The sequence below is a fragment of the Sorex fumeus genome, unplaced genomic scaffold (genome assembly GCF_029834395.1).
Source record: "Sorex fumeus unplaced genomic scaffold, SorFum_2.1 ptg000092l, whole genome shotgun sequence".
Classification (NCBI taxonomy): domain Eukaryota; kingdom Metazoa; phylum Chordata; class Mammalia; order Eulipotyphla; family Soricidae; genus Sorex; species Sorex fumeus.
This window is the reverse complement of record NW_026606149.1, coordinates 9506908-9523521: the sequence shown is the minus strand read 5'-3', so window position 1 is coordinate 9523521 and position 16614 is coordinate 9506908. Positions and strand designations below refer to the sequence as shown.

General features: G+C 46.0%; 1 protein-coding gene across 1 annotated transcript in view; it reads right to left on the bottom strand.

The window, feature by feature from the left end:
* ZNF407 (zinc finger protein 407) overlaps positions 1–16614 on the bottom strand; it is a 332396-nt gene that overhangs the window by 197679 nt on the left and 118103 nt on the right. Inside the window, exon 3 of the mRNA XM_056131528.1 lies at positions 3686–3760. Coding sequence (XP_055987503.1) covers positions 3686–3760 — 75 coding nt within the window. The remainder of the gene's footprint in view (positions 1–3685; positions 3761–16614) is intronic.

Below are 16614 nucleotides of genomic sequence, written 5' to 3'. Positions count from 1 at the left end.
AGAGAAAAAAGGAACTCAGAAGAACCACAGGAAAACTTACACCAAGTCGGTCCTATTTTAGGGCATACACCAGCTCAGAGTCAGACTCTGAATTGTCAATATTTTTACCCCACAATAGAACACAGACTACCTAGCACAAGAGGAAATGCAGAGGAGGTATTTTACTTATCAATAAAATCAAAGGTGTTATGAGACGAAGGCTGCATCGGAACTGCAGAGGTTGGGTGAGGGGCTAGCCCAAAGTCAGGGCGAAGGCATAGAAACATGACTTGGGGAAAGCCCGACAAAATCCACTGCCCCTGACGGTCTGACAGACTCCCTAGCTTTGCCGACGATGAGGCACCTAATCTGAGAGCAATCATCCCCAAGAATGACTTCACTCGAAGACTGTTAAGGTTTGGATCTGGAGACCCATCAGTGCCTTGGAAACAACAGGAGCATTTCCTTTGATTATAAACTCAGACTGGCTAAAGCAGCAGCTGACTCTGTGGAAGAGCGAGCACAGACTGAAGGTGCATGTGCAGGTGTCCCCAGCAGCCCCGAGGGTGCCCTGAGGCTCGCCAGGAGTGATCCCAGAGCACAGAGGCAGGAGTAAGCCTGAGGACCACCAGGAGTGGTACAAACTCTTTCAGTGCTGGAGAAAGAGCCTGGGGCAACATCAGCCTCTGAGGAGGCACCGGCATAGTGCTCCTGAGCTGTCCCAGAACCACCAGGGCAACGTCCGCATGAGAAAGGCTGAGCCGAATCTTCCTGCTCTTCATGCAGCATTCAGAGCCCAGCTGATTTCCGCACTGAACCACAAACGCCATCTCCTTCTATTGTAACGTGCACCTGGCTTTTGCATAAGATATACTTATTGTGGCTGTTTCAATGGTGATAATTGTGGATAAGCTCGTTTTCTAGATTATTATTAGTGAATTCAAAGAGTCATAAAGATACATTGGCATACTATATTACAAAGAGAATTACTTATTTAAAATAGAAGATACTTTGGAATGAACTTGCAAATTAATTGAAGTTTACTGTTGAATGTGAAGTGAATGTAGCTATAGTTAGCTGTTTATATTTAAGTGCAGAAGACTTCAGAAATACAGTAACGTACTGGCTTAAAATAAATTCTTGCAAATTTAAAGGCAGAGTGTATTCTTGGAGAAGCAATGATAGTAGGAGTTCATGGACACAAAAAAAATATTCAAAACGTCTAGGTTTCTGTGGCAAATGAATGGTACAGCAATGCTGACAAAACGTATTGGTTCATCACACAAGAGTGCAAGAACAAGAACCCACTTGTAATGTATTACACTTTCTCATCCATCCGTCAAAGCAAAAGGTTTAAATACTTACAAACACAATGCATTATTAATTTAATTGTCACAGCCTATTTAGCTAACTTCTACTACTATTTGCTATAATATGCAGTGCAGAAGAGGGGAGAATCAAATTCAAAACCTAAGAAAATAAACTGATTATACTGTCCAGAAATAAAATGAAATTTAGCAAGCTTGCAAAATTATAACCAAGGCATTAATGTTTTAAATAGGTAAGGAAAAAACTGTTTAACTCAATTTAGAGAGCAGCTATGCTCCGAATGTTGGTTCAACGTGCTGATGAAGAGTTTCTTTGTTTCCTCAGCCCACTGGAAGGACTCAATCCCCTTTCCGTGGACGGCCGAGGGTGGCTGTGACGTGTGAGATTTGCCACTGCACTCTTGGTCCTGCCCCACTCGGGACACCTTTGGGGAAAACATGGGAATGAAGCTCTGGCATTTCCAGGCAGTACTTCCCGGCAGCTAGAGAATGCCCTAGAAACTGCCATTATAAACGAGACATCTAAAACCAGGGTTTTTCATAGCAGAAAAAAACTGCATTGACGACATGGAAGAAAGAACGCTGGAAACCGGGAACCCGGAGACGTCAACCGCACAGAAGAGGGGTCAGCTTTGCCATCCGAGAGTCATGTCTGGTTTCTGTGACAGAAAAAGCGCCAGTGCTGGAGGCCAAGCTCCCCACGTCTCAGCGTCCTCGGCTTCTCCAGGAGGGGCCGGGGCTGGGCTGAGCGAGGCAAGGGCAGAGCTCCTGGAACACGTGGGCAGAAGCACATGGAAACTTGGGGCTTCCAAAACGTCAAGATGGACAGGAGCATGGACCATCCCTGAGGCACCCCACACATAAATGGCTATGTGACGGGATAAATATGAAACATTTCAAACATCTTAAACTGCTAAGTCAAAAGAAAAATGCTTCACGTGGACATAAACTTGACAGGCACAAGAGGTACAATGAGGAAGCATGTGCTTTCCACTGACCGACGCAGATAGTTTTCCTTTAAATATATTTTGTGAAGAACATGCCCTGATTTCCTAGAGGTAGATTCTCCACTGTGCAGTAGCAGTGACTAGTGTGAGGATGAGCAATGGGATTAAAATAACAATTACAGTAGCTATTGCTAATTATAAGAAACTGAATAAACTGTATATCCCTGAATCACCGTCCTCAGAGCTATAAAACTGGGAAAGAGGGCACTGCTCATTAAGCCTCAGTATAACAGAGACAACGCTGTGCAGGCAACAAAAACTCAGGAATTAAAAAGACCTCTTGTACAAAAAAAGAAAAAAACACCCTCTTGCTTCTCCTTTCTTAAATTTACAAAAACTAGCTTTAAGTCCAAATTAAGTGTCCAAATAGACGTTTGTGTTTTTGATTTTTGTTTTTCTTAAATTTCAAGAGCAATGTAGTCAGAGCTAGGAAAAGAGCTCAAGAAAGCTGGACCCTTGGATTCACTGCTAGCACCACCTGGTGTTCTGAGCACTGAGCCAGGAGTAGTCCCGCAAACATCCACGGGTATGAGGGAAAGAAAAAGGAGACAGAGGAGGAGGAGGAAGAGCAGAAGAGGGAAGAAGTGGAGGAGGGGGGGAGGAACAGAAGGAGGGGAGAAGGAGGGGGAGGAGGAAGGGGCATTCAGGACGCACTCAACACAGACACTCTGGCTGAAGCTGAATGTCACCTAGAGACAGAGAAGGCTGGGCAACATGGCGGGCCACACGAGCCCCAAAGCATCCTGCCTCCACCCAAACCCTGAGTCCAATAAGCCCCCAGAGGAAAGTGAGGGGACACTCTCTCAGCGAGCAAACACTGGGGCCCACTGCAAGCTTCCGAGGCAGAGCGAAAGCCTTCCGAGCAGCTTCCGGGGCTCTGGAATGTCAGATGGCACCATGAAGGCGGGGAGGCGCGGATGCTCTGCTGCAGGGAGGAGGCGGTACACACCGGACCATTCCCCGGGGGCCGCGCTGGGTTCAGGTCAGCAAGGAGACTCACGCCTGCAGCAGAAGCTCGCTAGGATCCAGCAGCAAGGAAAGAGAAGCCCTGGCAGTTGGTGACATGATAATTGCAGGGTTTCTCATGGCCTGGCAACCGTGGGACTACTTGGGAAATGATACAAGACGTATTTCTTCATTAATATCGGCAATGTTTACGGCTATAGTCAGAAGCACTCAAAAATGTTACTTTAACACTTCAACAAGAACACAGGAAAAGGAGGATATCCAACCACTGAGTATCACCAATGAGAAACACACGGGAGGTGATAAAAATTCTAGACAAAGCCACCGAAACGAAACCTAAAATGAAACAAAACCAAACCGAAGATGCAAACAGACTGTGCAATGCAGGAAGTATACGGAGATTACCTTTCTTTGGGGGTGCCAACTCCATGCTTGCCAAGCAGATGAGTATTTAAATGCTTCTTCATTACAAAAGCAACGCTAAAAGAAAAGAAATAAGAAAATGATTTTAAAACAAAACCTTTATGCTCCTAGAAATATACTACAAAGGATTTAAGAGCAGACACGTCTATACAAATGATCTACATGCGTGCAATGTGAAAATGCATGTGGATGTCAAATTGCACTTTACAGGGGCACTTTTGCTAAACAAAAAGTTTACATGCAGACTGTAGAACAGTGCAATACCTGAAAACCGGGAGAAATAACTACCCTTAATTGGTTCACTTTCTTACTTGATTCTACTAAGAGAGAACGAACAATAGTTTCAGTTCTTTAGAAACTCACTTGATTGCTAGTGAAAAGGATAAAGCAAAACCTTAATATAACAGTCACTGCTCCCTAGCTGATTCTGCGCTTCAGTCGTGAAGAGATTTAAGAAAATGTCATTTTATTAAATATTTAAGGAACTGTAGAAGAGAAAATGAATCACGTTCATGAAATTTCTTTTAAAAACATGGCGATAATCTGAAGTTTTTAAAATAATATACATGTTTATGTGTCTGCGGTGCACAGCACAATGTACTTAAATGCAAAAAAGATATCAATCACTGGAACAAAGAGAAAGGATGGCCTGACATGCCATCTTACTCCCCACACAAGTCAAATGAAAGGATCCCACTTCATAGGCATAACTATGAAGTACACACACGAACGAATGAGGAACCAGCTCGGGGGGAACATTCTGCTCCTGACCACACAGCGCCACCATGTAATCACCTCCTGTGATTATTCAAAACAATCGAGATCTCATCCAGAAGCATCAGACTTAAATGGCTCTCTTCATAAATTAAAAAAAAGAAAATTTATTGTTGTAACTCTCAGTGTAAAAGGGCTTGCAAACATTTTTGCTAATTATATATTACAGCTGTCCTTCATAAAGTTAATTACTAATAGCTGAAAGGCAATAGAAACTATTTACATATGTACATGAAAAGCATGACATATGCAAAAATATGATTTTAATTAGCTTTCTATGATATGAAGGGCTACAAATCAAATTGGCATGTTATAAGAGTCCTACCATTAAACACTAAATTCATTTGGATGTGTCTGCAGACAGGCAACGTGAGGCCTAAAGAGCTATGGTCGAATGGAAGAAACATGGGACAAAGCCAAGAAAATTTTCAAAAAATGTGAACGCTTCCCAAGATTTTCATTTTTGGTCTATTTCAATCACGTTCATAGCGTAGCAAGCAGTTTCCATTTTAATGCTAAAATAATATACTTGTATGTTTAAATGATTGTGATTTCATTACTCAGATAATGTAACTATTCACTGAAAAATAAAACCATACATTCTCTATATGTATTGGTGATAACAATAGACAATACTTGCTTCAGAACTATAAATAAGTGATCACACCGTCAATCATTAAAATGGGCAAATAATTGTCATGCATAAAGGAACAAACTATGAAGATAGTAAATGCTCAGCCAAGATCCACAATACAAGATATTCCATATTTGTTTCTGCTTGATTCGGACAAAATAAATAACATTTTTCATTTCCTAAAGAAAGAATACAGTAATAACAGCAGTCTGTTTAAGTCATAACTTCCCCACTGTCCTCTATTTTCCTATAATTAAAAAAACATAAAGCTAATAGCAAGGAGGAAAGGTTAAGAACCCAAAGTCGCAAAGCACAGCTTATTTACACGACCAAGTATAATTTAAGGGATGAGCTAAGAAACGACAGTGCACTTTTTAATAGAAAAAAATTATTAATTAAAATGTTTACGCTTTCAGAGTCGAAATAAAAATATTACACCACACAGGGGAGAAAATTCAAGTAAACTGAGAGGAAGAGCCTTTGCCCAACATAACGTTTGCACATTATGTGCTGAAGGGAGATTAAATACGATACCAAATATTCAGCGGGCTAACAATTATTTAATACAGGGAAAGCTAAAATAAAACACAGCCTAAGCACAGTCAAATACAAAATATTTGTGTAGCTAAAATCTAACTTCAAGAACAGGCACTTTGCACTTGGCCAACTACGGCACGAGGGCCAGGGCGTCTGGGTGTCAGCTCGGCAGAAGCCGGCAGGGCCACCGCCGCAGCCCCAGGAGCACTCAGGTGGCCAGTGGAACCATTTCCGTGGGGAAGCTAGTCCAGCTGCCGCTGCCAAGAAGGCAACAGCCACCAAGTGTCACGTGCGGGGTCCCCATAGCGCCCAGGGAGCCTCCAGGCCCTGGGAACACGGTGTGCAGCGAAGAACAGCACAGGGCAGTAGAAAGATCAAGAAACACAAGAGAAGACAGACAGCAACGTTCGAAATGCTGCCGGGAAGCCAGAGCAAAACCCTGAGGTTCTCTCCAGCCTCCTGGCGACGGGCACATCTCCGCCACATGACTCTTCGTGCCAGGTGCTAACCGGGAGCTCCGCAGTGCGCAGGAGTGGGGGTGCTCAGGGGCGGAAAGCGGGAGCATCGCCGAGCACGGAAAAGGATACCGCTTCCTGCCAACTCACTGGACGAGGCTGACGGGCAAAGCTAGGGCCACCTTCGGGAACTGTGGCCGGGGCAGAACTGAGAGAATGCAGGTGCAGAGTCGGGTATCTGAAGCAAGGCCTCGTATCGCTGGCTTTGCCCCTTCCAGATCAGCCAGCGCCCAGAGCAGATGCTGACGGCATCCCAGACAACGCGGGTCACCAGCACAAGGCACGCAGAGCTGCCACTCACACGACCCTCTGCTTCCGGCAGTGGGACTGAGACAGTAACGCTTTCCTCAAAAACGATAAAAACGACCTGGAAAAATGCACTACTTAGCACAGTGCCTACTGGCCACCTATTGTTCAGCAAATGACAACCATCACACACGTGACGCCACGCGGTGATCTAGGGGTGAACCATGTCGATGTCCACGGCTGCAAACCCAGGCCGTGGAGCCTGAAGCCAACAGAGCCAGGCACACAGAGACTCCTGTCAACTACGTTTGGAACCTGCGAGCCTGCCCTCTGACCGACACAGGGTGCCCCATGTGACACTCACAAAAGCCACCGGAGGATGGGCATGAGGAAGCCACGCTGGCCAGCATAGGTACATGACAGCAGGGTGGAAGCCAAGCTTCAACAGAAAGAGTACAGACCCTGCGGTCAAAATTCCTGGGAGGAAGAAAAGGTTCAGTGATTGTATAATCTTCAATAAGCAAAGGTGGCTGAACTTAAAACACGATTAAATGTTTAAGGATTATCCCTTTATTTCACTTTGCCTTGTTAAATAGTATGACTTGCTTCTCATTGGAAACATGTAAAATTTAGCAAAGTTGAAAAGGTGATATTTAAATCGTTTGCACAGTGCCTACTGGCCACCTATTGTTCAGCAAATGACAACCATCACACACGTGATGCCACGCGGTGATCTAGGGGTGAACCATGCCGATGTCCACGGCTGCAAACCCAGGCCGTGGAGCCTGAAGCCAACAGAGTCAGGCACACTGAGACTGTGGTGGGGTTCGGGGAACACAGCCAGTGGTGTTCAGGACTTACTCCCGGCTCTGCGCTCAGGGATCCCTCCAGACAGGGTTCAGGGAGAGTAAGAGGCACCAAGAATCAAACCCTGGCCCACGACGAAAAACATACGTGCCATATTCCCCACTGTCTACCTCTCCGGCCCCATCTGTATGCTCTTAAACCCAACTCTCCAACTCTTAACACTGCAGAATATCTGGGCGCCCTACCTCTCTGTTTATCTCTGTGTATAAATACATGTAATTTTTCTTTCTGACATATCATCTAAAAGGCAGTTACTGAGATGGTGCCCTTTCTCCTTATCCCAAGGACACACTTCAACCCACAAAATGTGAGTCCTGCCAGGACAATTAACACTGGAACAAAGAATCATTAACTACAGAAGCTATACCTAAACCTGCCACCCACCTCAAAAAGTAAACAACAACAGAACTTTAACTCAGAGTACATCCCGTGCTGAAGGTCAGGAAGAAACCCTGGTTTCGTTCTCATTTCTAGGTTTCTGGGTCACACTTGGTGGTGCTCAGGGCTGGTCCTGCCTCTGCACTCGGGGATAACTTGTGACCATACGAGGTGCCGGGGTCTGAACCCGGGCGAGCAGTGCCCGAACTACTATGCTGGTCTCCAGCCCCTCGGGCTTGTTTTCGTGAAAAGGGAGATTTGTAGAGCCAGATGGAGCTGCAAACCATGAGAAATATGCCTGGGGTTTTGGTGGATGAAGCCCTTTCCATGCACAAAGCTAAGATGTCAATAAATAAACACATAACCAAACTAACAAAGAAAAAAAGAAATATACATAAAGGATCACAACCTCATAGTGAGATAAGGTACAGAAATGTACAATTACAATGGCATCTTTCTTCATAATCCACAGTCCACAGTGCTCACCGATCAGCACCTGTTTCTTCATGACTGTTTCTTTTCTTTTTTTTCTTTTTTTCTTTTTTTTTTTTTTTTTTTTTGCTTTTTGGGTCACACCCGGCAATGCACAGGGGTTACTCCTGGCTCTGCATTCAGGAATCACCCCTGGCGGTGCTCAGGGGATTCTATGGGATGCTGGGAATCGAACCCGGGGTTGGCCGCGTGCAAGGCAAACGCCCTACCCACTGTGCTATCGCTCCAGCCCCCTCACGACTGTTTCTTAATAAAAACCGACTGTCCTCTCTCTGCCTGCGCCATACACAGGACCACTCTCCACGACAGCTCGCCCAAGGCCCATGACCACAACGCGTCCCAAAGGTACGGCAGACACACTGCTGCTCAAACACACTTTCTGTTCCTTTCCTGAACTGACAAAACCTCTAGGCTCAGCAAGGCACTACTAGGCCTCAACTGTCATTGGGTCCAAGTCATTCCAAATGTTGGAATATACCCTCAAGGAAGAAATGAAAGACCAAAACGCCCCATTCTCAGACGGAGAACAACCTGCAAGCTCAATAGCAGTTAAGACATGAAGCAGAATAAAAGTACAAAATGTTTATGATGACCTGGTGAATTTGTAAAGGACAAAAATATTATACACAAGTAATATTCCACACAAACATAATATTCCACATAAACATATGGAATATTACTTTGTGTATAATATTTTTGTGTATGAGTTTGTGATTTTGTATTCTAATGTATCTGTATACAAATATTTCATGAATGGAAATAAACAACAAAGCTATCAAAAATCAAAGAAAGGAGCTGAATATACACTCCCGCAAAGAGGAAATACATTCTGAGATTTATTGCACCACCAAGAAAGGATCAGATCAAAAGAAACTGGATGTAAATTTCATGACTTCGTCATTTCTAACAGCTACATAGTACTCCATTGTGTAAATGTAGCAAAGTTTCTTTAACCAGTCATCTGTTCTCTTACATACAAGTGGTACTACATGGAAAGTATCGTGCTAAGCGAAATGAGTCAGAAAGAGAGGGACAGACATAGAAAGACTGCATTCATCTGGGGGAAATAAAGCAACAAAATAGGAGACTAACACCCTAGAATAGATAAGATAAGTACCAGGAGGTTCCCCTAGCATGTGCGGCTTGGAGGCCAGCCGCACATGCTAGGGGAAAAGGGAGCTCAGATAGAGAAGGGAGCACCAAATAAAGGGTGTTGGGAGGATCCTCCCAGGGTGGGAGAAGCATGCTGAAAGTAGACTATAGACTGAACATGATTGCCACTCAATGCCTCTTTTGCAAACCACAGCACCCAAAAGGAGAGAAAGAACAAAAGAGAATGCCCTGCCACAGAGGCAGGGTGGGATGGGGGGGATGGGGGTGGGAAGGATACTGGGACCCGTGGTGGTGGAGGACGGGCGCTGGTGGAGGGATGGGTACGCGATCATTGTATAACTGAAACCCAAGCCCAAAACTTTGTAAGTCCGCAACTGTACCTCATGATGTCTCACTAATAAAAATAAACAAATAAATAAATAATTTTTTAAAAAAAGAAAGAAACTAGAAACCATCAGCATCGATGGAGGTGTAGTAAAAAGGACTGCCACCCATTAGCCACTACAGAAAACAGTAAGGAGACCTCCCAAAAGAACAGAAAACAGCGAGTAAGGAGTAAGGAGAGTAAGAGTAAGAGTAAGGAGTAAAGAGTAAGGAGACCTCTCCGCTGCAAAAGAAAAGCAAGGAGAACGCCTCTATGGAAAACAGTAGGGAAATTTCTCAAACAATTAGGGGGGGAAAAGCTCCAATAAGACCCATCACTTTTTCACATCTACCTCCAAAACACAAAAACATTAATTTGAAAAGACATATATCCATCATGTTCACAAAGGAAATAAAGTACAAGAGTCAGGGAAGAGAACAGACCCCAAATATCCAGCAGCAGGTGAATGTGCTAAGAAGCTGTGAGATGGATGCCTGTGCACAATGGAATACTATGCGGCTGTGACAAAGAACGTGTGCTGCAGCTGCTGCGACTTGGACATGACTGTTAAGGGAAGTAAGCCAGAGGGAGGAGGACAGAGACAGGCAATCTCCCAGAGAAACAAAAGAGAGAAGCAACAGTACTGAAAGCACTGGACAAGCCTGGTCAGAACTGCAAGTCTGGGATCGCCGAGCACTGGAGGAGCCATGGGCACTGGAACTGTGATCCAAGCCGTGAGCGCCGGCACTGCTGTGACCTGCTGCTACCTGCGCTTTGACGCTTCCATCTTACAATTTGATTTTTATTCTACAAAGATTTTAAAAATGAAAACCTTCGCAGTAGGAAGCTCATGCTCCAGACCTGATTTCCGGTCTTTGTTTCTTGCAAAAAGCCAGTAACTTTCAAAGCAAGCAAGGGAGACACCGGCGTGTTTGCTCAGCGCTGACTGAGTGCTCGATCCGGAGGGGAAGGGCAGGGCCACGACAGCGGCAGGCCTGACTGCCCCAGGAGGACCTCACGGGAGCATGTGCACTGGCGACCCTCCCCCTGACTCTCCCCATGACCCCACGGAACAGACCCCTGCCCCCTGCACACCAGGGAAAAGGCCAGGCCACCAACCAACCGCTTCCAGAGAGAGAACCACGGGGTTAAACCCCTCTCCACAGAAGCAGAATCCTTTCCAAAATAAAGACCCCAAGGATTGGGGAGTTGACACAGGATTTCTAAAATTCATGCAGGCCAGGAAAATATAGTAAATTTAAAAGTATATGCCATGTGATGGAGAAACACTCAAGTTTAAAGGCCTGTGAATTAGGTCAGATAAAAGCAAACAACAGGCCAGAGGCTGAGCACAGCGGGGAGGGCACTGGCCTTGCATGCAGCCGACCTGGTTCTGTCCCCGCCCCACAGTGACCCTCAAAGACCCACCAGAGTGACCCCTGAGCTCAGAGGCAGGAGCGATCCCTGAGCACCACAGCTGTGGCCTAAAAACCAAAAAAAAGTCATTAGTTAATTAATGGAACAAAGAGTACGAGGAGTCAGCAAGAACGACTACTCAGAAATGAGCATTAAGACGTGGAGTGGGATTGACACCCGGCAGCTGAGGCCCACCGGGTTGGTTTCATTATAAACAATCCAGAAGCAAAAGTTCTACACTCACAGTGTCAGAAGTCATGCTCATTTCATATTTTTTTGTTTTTGCTGTTTGGCTTTTTGGGTCACGCTCGGCGATGCTCACGGGGTCCTCCTGGCTCTGCACTCAGGAATCACTCCTGGCGTTGTTCGGGGGCCCTATGGAATGCCAGGGATAGAAGCCCAGTTGGCCGTGTGCAAGGCAAACAGCCCTCTCTGCTCCACTATCACTCTGGCCCTCATTTCATATTCTTAAGATGTAGATTATGCTAACACAATATAAAATCAAATCTAGGGGCCACAGCACAACAGGAAGGGCAGCCCGGCACATGGCCAACCCGGGTTCAATCCCCAGCATCACAAACGGTCCTGCGAGCGCCACCAAGAGTGATTTCCTGAGTGCAGATCAGGAGTATCCACTGAGCATCACTGAATGCGGCCCAAAAACCAGGGGAAAAAAATAAATAAAACCTCAATGAAATATTAAGATAGCTTTATGTCGCATAGAAAAATACATAATTACATAATTATAAAGTATCTAGCTTATGTAAATTTGAAATTATATCATAGTTTTGTCTATATACACATGTGCTATAAATAGAAGCACATTCACAAATACACTACGAATAATCTTAAACAGATTCGTAAGCAGGTTCTTATTTCCATCTGCTTCTTTTCCCCGTCTTTGAGCGCATTCACTGAGAACTACGGCAAAACACACATAAGTTCAAATGCATCCAAATCTGTTCAAAATATACCTCACAAAATAGAACAGGGGAGGAAGCCCTAGAATGTTACTGATATCTTTGCTCCCAAATCAGTAGCTTAACTGAGTGTGATTTAACACATGAAAATTCTATCTCTGAAACGAAATTCCTTCCGAGTCTAACCAAGGAATGACCAATGGTTGCCAAGTTGACTGCAGCTGTTTCTCAGGGCGTGAAAGTCTGCGTGGCCTTCCCAAGTCACTGCCGGGCATCTGAGATGCACTTTCAGAATTCCAGGGAACTGAAACGCCTTCCCACATATATTACCAACTTCCCAAACTACCAAAAATTCCTGAACACTAAATACCTCAAAATTACAATTACTATTCGCCTATCTGGCTCCTTCTCCAAGAAAATAAATGCTATTATATTCATTGAAAAATCCATTTTAAAATACTTAGAAAGTTGTTGTTTATTCATAAGAAATAAAACCTTTCCAAATGTCAAAGCTCTCCTGAGAGTAAGCATTTTGTACAGACACGCACACACAGACACACACATACGCACAGATTAGCTCTCAGGTACTATGAAACGCTGGCTAACGCGTGAGGAACGCTCCTCTAGGAGCTGCCAGCAATGGCAAGGGCCTGTCACGCCCACCCTCTCCTCCGCTCCACCACACACGGCTGCTGCTCTGGATTCCAGGAGTGATCGCGGCCTTCGCTTCTGAAGGGGCTACCCGAACCCTGACTGTCCAAACTACCACACACCTGAGACCTTCCTCAGACTCCCCAACTACGCCATATGCCTCACGATACTCAAGTATTGGCCTCCAGCACTCAGCCGGGTTCGGTTCGCCTTTGGTACGACCAACCCAGCTGCTGGGTGAAGCAACGAAAGCAGACAGCCCTGAGGCTGCCGCCGGGGAAGCACGAGGGCCTGGGACTGGGCTGAATGGCCGGAGACACACTACACTTGGTCACTGAGCCATGCCAATCCGTGTGTTGGGCCTTAGTCATGGAGGCGCTGGTATTTTCTGGAGCATATGCTTCCTATTCAGGAGGCCCAGGTTCAAACCCCGTCACCCCACGGTCATCCCATACCCTCACCAAGCTGGACCAAGAGTGGCCCCAAAGCAGCACCAGGTGTGAAGCGTGCACACACACACACGCACACACACACACACACACACACACACACACGCCTGAAATAATCAGAATAAGGGAAAATAACAATGGTAAATGGATATTCTGAGTACAAGAAAGAACACAGACAGCAGACAGCAGTACTTAGTTGCTGGTTTAATTTTTTAAGCTGATATCAACAGTCCAAAGTCTGGGTATAATCCAGATTCTGTAATTAACAACAGTGGCCCGACCTTGATTTAGTCAGTAACACATGAGATAAAACGAAGGTCCTGATACAGAAATGGTGGGAGTGGAAATCATTAAATTACTGAACAACCATTAGCAGTGGTACACACCAGTCCAACGAAACCCAGCGGGGGACCAATCAAGTCCTGAGCTGCGGCCAGAACGGCCCCAGGTTGCAGGGAAGGCTGTGAGACAGGAGAATGGGCCCAGCCAGGGCAGACTCCCTGAGAATCCTTCCAGGGCTCAGGGCAGAATGCTCTGCCTATCCGACGGCAGGACCCTGGCTTCCTGTCGGAACGATACCAGGAATGCACAGGCTGAAAAGGTCAGCAGAAATGAAATCATATGCAGAGCCTGGAAAGGTGCAGACCTCAGCCTGGAGCCAGACCCTCGAGGCCGGGGCCAGGGGCCAGCTTCCTAGGAGTGAGTGCCAACCTCAGCCCAGGCACTAAGGATTGACGGCAGGAAGGGGGGTTCAGGGATCCCTGTACAGTGACAGTGGCGAGGGCACACGGCTCATGGACAGAGCAGGAGCAGAGCGCTGGGGTGGATGAACGGCCTCTCCAAAGCCCCACTTCCTCCCCTGCGGTGTCACGATCTTGCTTCTAAAGCTATGCACGAGGTAAATATAAAGAGAAGAATTTAGGTGAGAGGATTCTGCATGCCAGATGGGTTCAATGTCTACACGGCACTATCGGATGCATGATACCACTGACCTCAATTTCCAGATAGGAAAAGGGAGATAGAACGGATACTTAAAATATACCCATATTCATTCAATGTGAATGAACACTGAAATCTACAGTGAAGCACACAGTGCAAGAAATGCAGTAAATCTCAATAAACGATCGCTATAATAAATTAAGAGACTCTTGCTATCCAAGCATATAATTCTGATATTGTCTTTATTGATTAAATGTGCAGGCACTAAAATACACAAGGGTGTTTATGACATAAAAAAAAAAATCATCAATAACACCCCCATAGGACTTAACACTTTCACAGGTAATTTGTCTTTAACATTTCTCCTTTGTGATTGTCTATAAAATGACCAGAGAGCAATGTGACTCCAGTGGGTCCTGGACAGAAGGCCACTGCCCCGTCCACTGCCCTGCGCCGTCTGAGGGGTGTCACGGCCAGCAGAGCCTTCCGGGGCAGCTGAGGTCTGGCTCGGGCTCCACCCTGAAGCGAGGGGGCAGCAGAACCTGACCCGGAAGGCAGCCGGCCCGAGGCTAAGGACAGGCGTGGCAGCCAACGTGGGGCAGGGGCGGCCTGCGAAGGGCTGGTTGAAGAAACTATGTGGTATGAAAAGAATTCAAATTGCAATTCAGGCAAAAATAAAGCAGATCCTACACATTCAGTACGTTAATCCAAACTGACATCTATGCAGCTATTTACAAAAAGGAACCACAACATAGCCCATAATGCTATAATCTACTTTTGAACTCATTTGGCAGTAATATCCCCATTATGAGATAATGTGCCGATAAGGGACATTCATAACTTGTATCAAGTTTACATACTTTTAAGATAAATATCGTTTGTAGATACACTGCGAAAAAAACACAACAGAATGCATTTAATAATAAAATTTTCTAGAAGAGCATTTAATCTGTATCTAATGATTCAGCAGGCATTATCAAGCCATGCAGTGCTTCAGGGGGACCATCATCACCATCAATTACCGCGGCGTGAGAGACAGAGTGTCAATTAATAAGAGTTCTGGCTGAACTACTTTCCTATAACAATTTATAACAAAATAAGCTGAGTGAACCAGCCGAAATAAGAAACACTCAGGAATTTTTTGAATAATAAAGTCAAGATTATTTTCTTTCGCACCTTATCATATAAAACAAGATGAGCTAACAGGTTTAAGCTCCACATCGCAAAGAGAGAACGAAGTCCCCAGTGATGGTCTGTGTGTGCAATCTGGACGCAGGTGAGCCTGACGTGCTGTCATGCCCACTATGGCTCGATGAGGCAGAGGTGAAGCGTCCCTGCAGTTCCCAGTCAGGAAGGAAGTGAGGATGAAGAAGGCGCGCAACGCGCAGGAAGCCGAGGGGCCAGTGTAGGCCTTCGATCATCCGGGAAAATCCGCCTTTCCGGAAAGCCCATTCCCAGGACATACCTGGTTAGGAAAGGCCATCAGGGCACACCTGGCGTGACACATAAAGGCGAGACTGGCACAAGGGCTCTGCCACACTGCCTGCCGTTCCGTGAATGGCAGCATCAGCCAACTTCGGCCGCAGTCAGCCAGCTCCAGGCTCCACGCCCAGCATGGAAAGAGTCACGCGTGCTCACAACAGGGGGCGGGAGCTGGCACTCAAGAAGCAGAGCCAGGTTTGAAGGCTGGGACCAGGGCGTTCTCTGAGTGCCACTGAGGAATATAGCTATTATTTCAATTATTTGAAAAGAGAGAGAGAGAGAGAGAGAGAGAGAGAGAAGAAAGCAGTTCCTCAGGAGGGGAGAGAGACCCCAGCCAGCAGCCAGTACTGACCCTGAGAACAACCCCAGGACTCCTCTGTCCCCACCTGACCCACCTTGACCTCTAGACCCTTTAGCTTCTTTATTACTTCTCACCTGGCTGTCCCAAGGGATTCACAATAGGACACACAACAACAAAGCTCTACAGAGATTGGCTGATAAAGTCCAACTGTAGCACAAGACCGAATAACCACACACACACACACACACACACACACACACACACACACACACACATACACACACACAGAGGGTGGGAGGGGATGGGAGGCTGGAGAGGGAGAGTTCCAAATGCCAGACTGAAAATTAACAAAGACGAAGTGACACAGATTTACTCTTCCATAACTGAAACAAGTTCAGCATCAAAATCAAAATCAACGACTTTTATGATAAAGATATGAAGGCACCAGACAAAGAAAGGGATCCCGAGGAACAGAAGTCAGCAATGGAACAGTGTGAAGATGCAGGTGGAGATTCCTAAGCAAGACAAAATGAGATACGGAGAACAGACATCCGCGACCCACCGAAGAGAGCGCAGAGCCTCCGCGCACAGGTCTGTGGAGAAGAGGCGGCGAACAACAGGCCAAGCTGCAAGAGCGCAGAGACGCCCATGGAAGAGGAAAAGCAAACAGAAAAGAACCGGCGAGCACCCGGGCCACACGGGAACAATCTTGTGATCCAAGCGGGAAAGCGGGCTACGAAACGGAGAGAATCTGCTACGGTTCTTGCCACGCCCTCAAAAACGAAGCAGAAAACAGCAAATGTTTTCAAGTATTCTCTCTACGCCCTGAGACA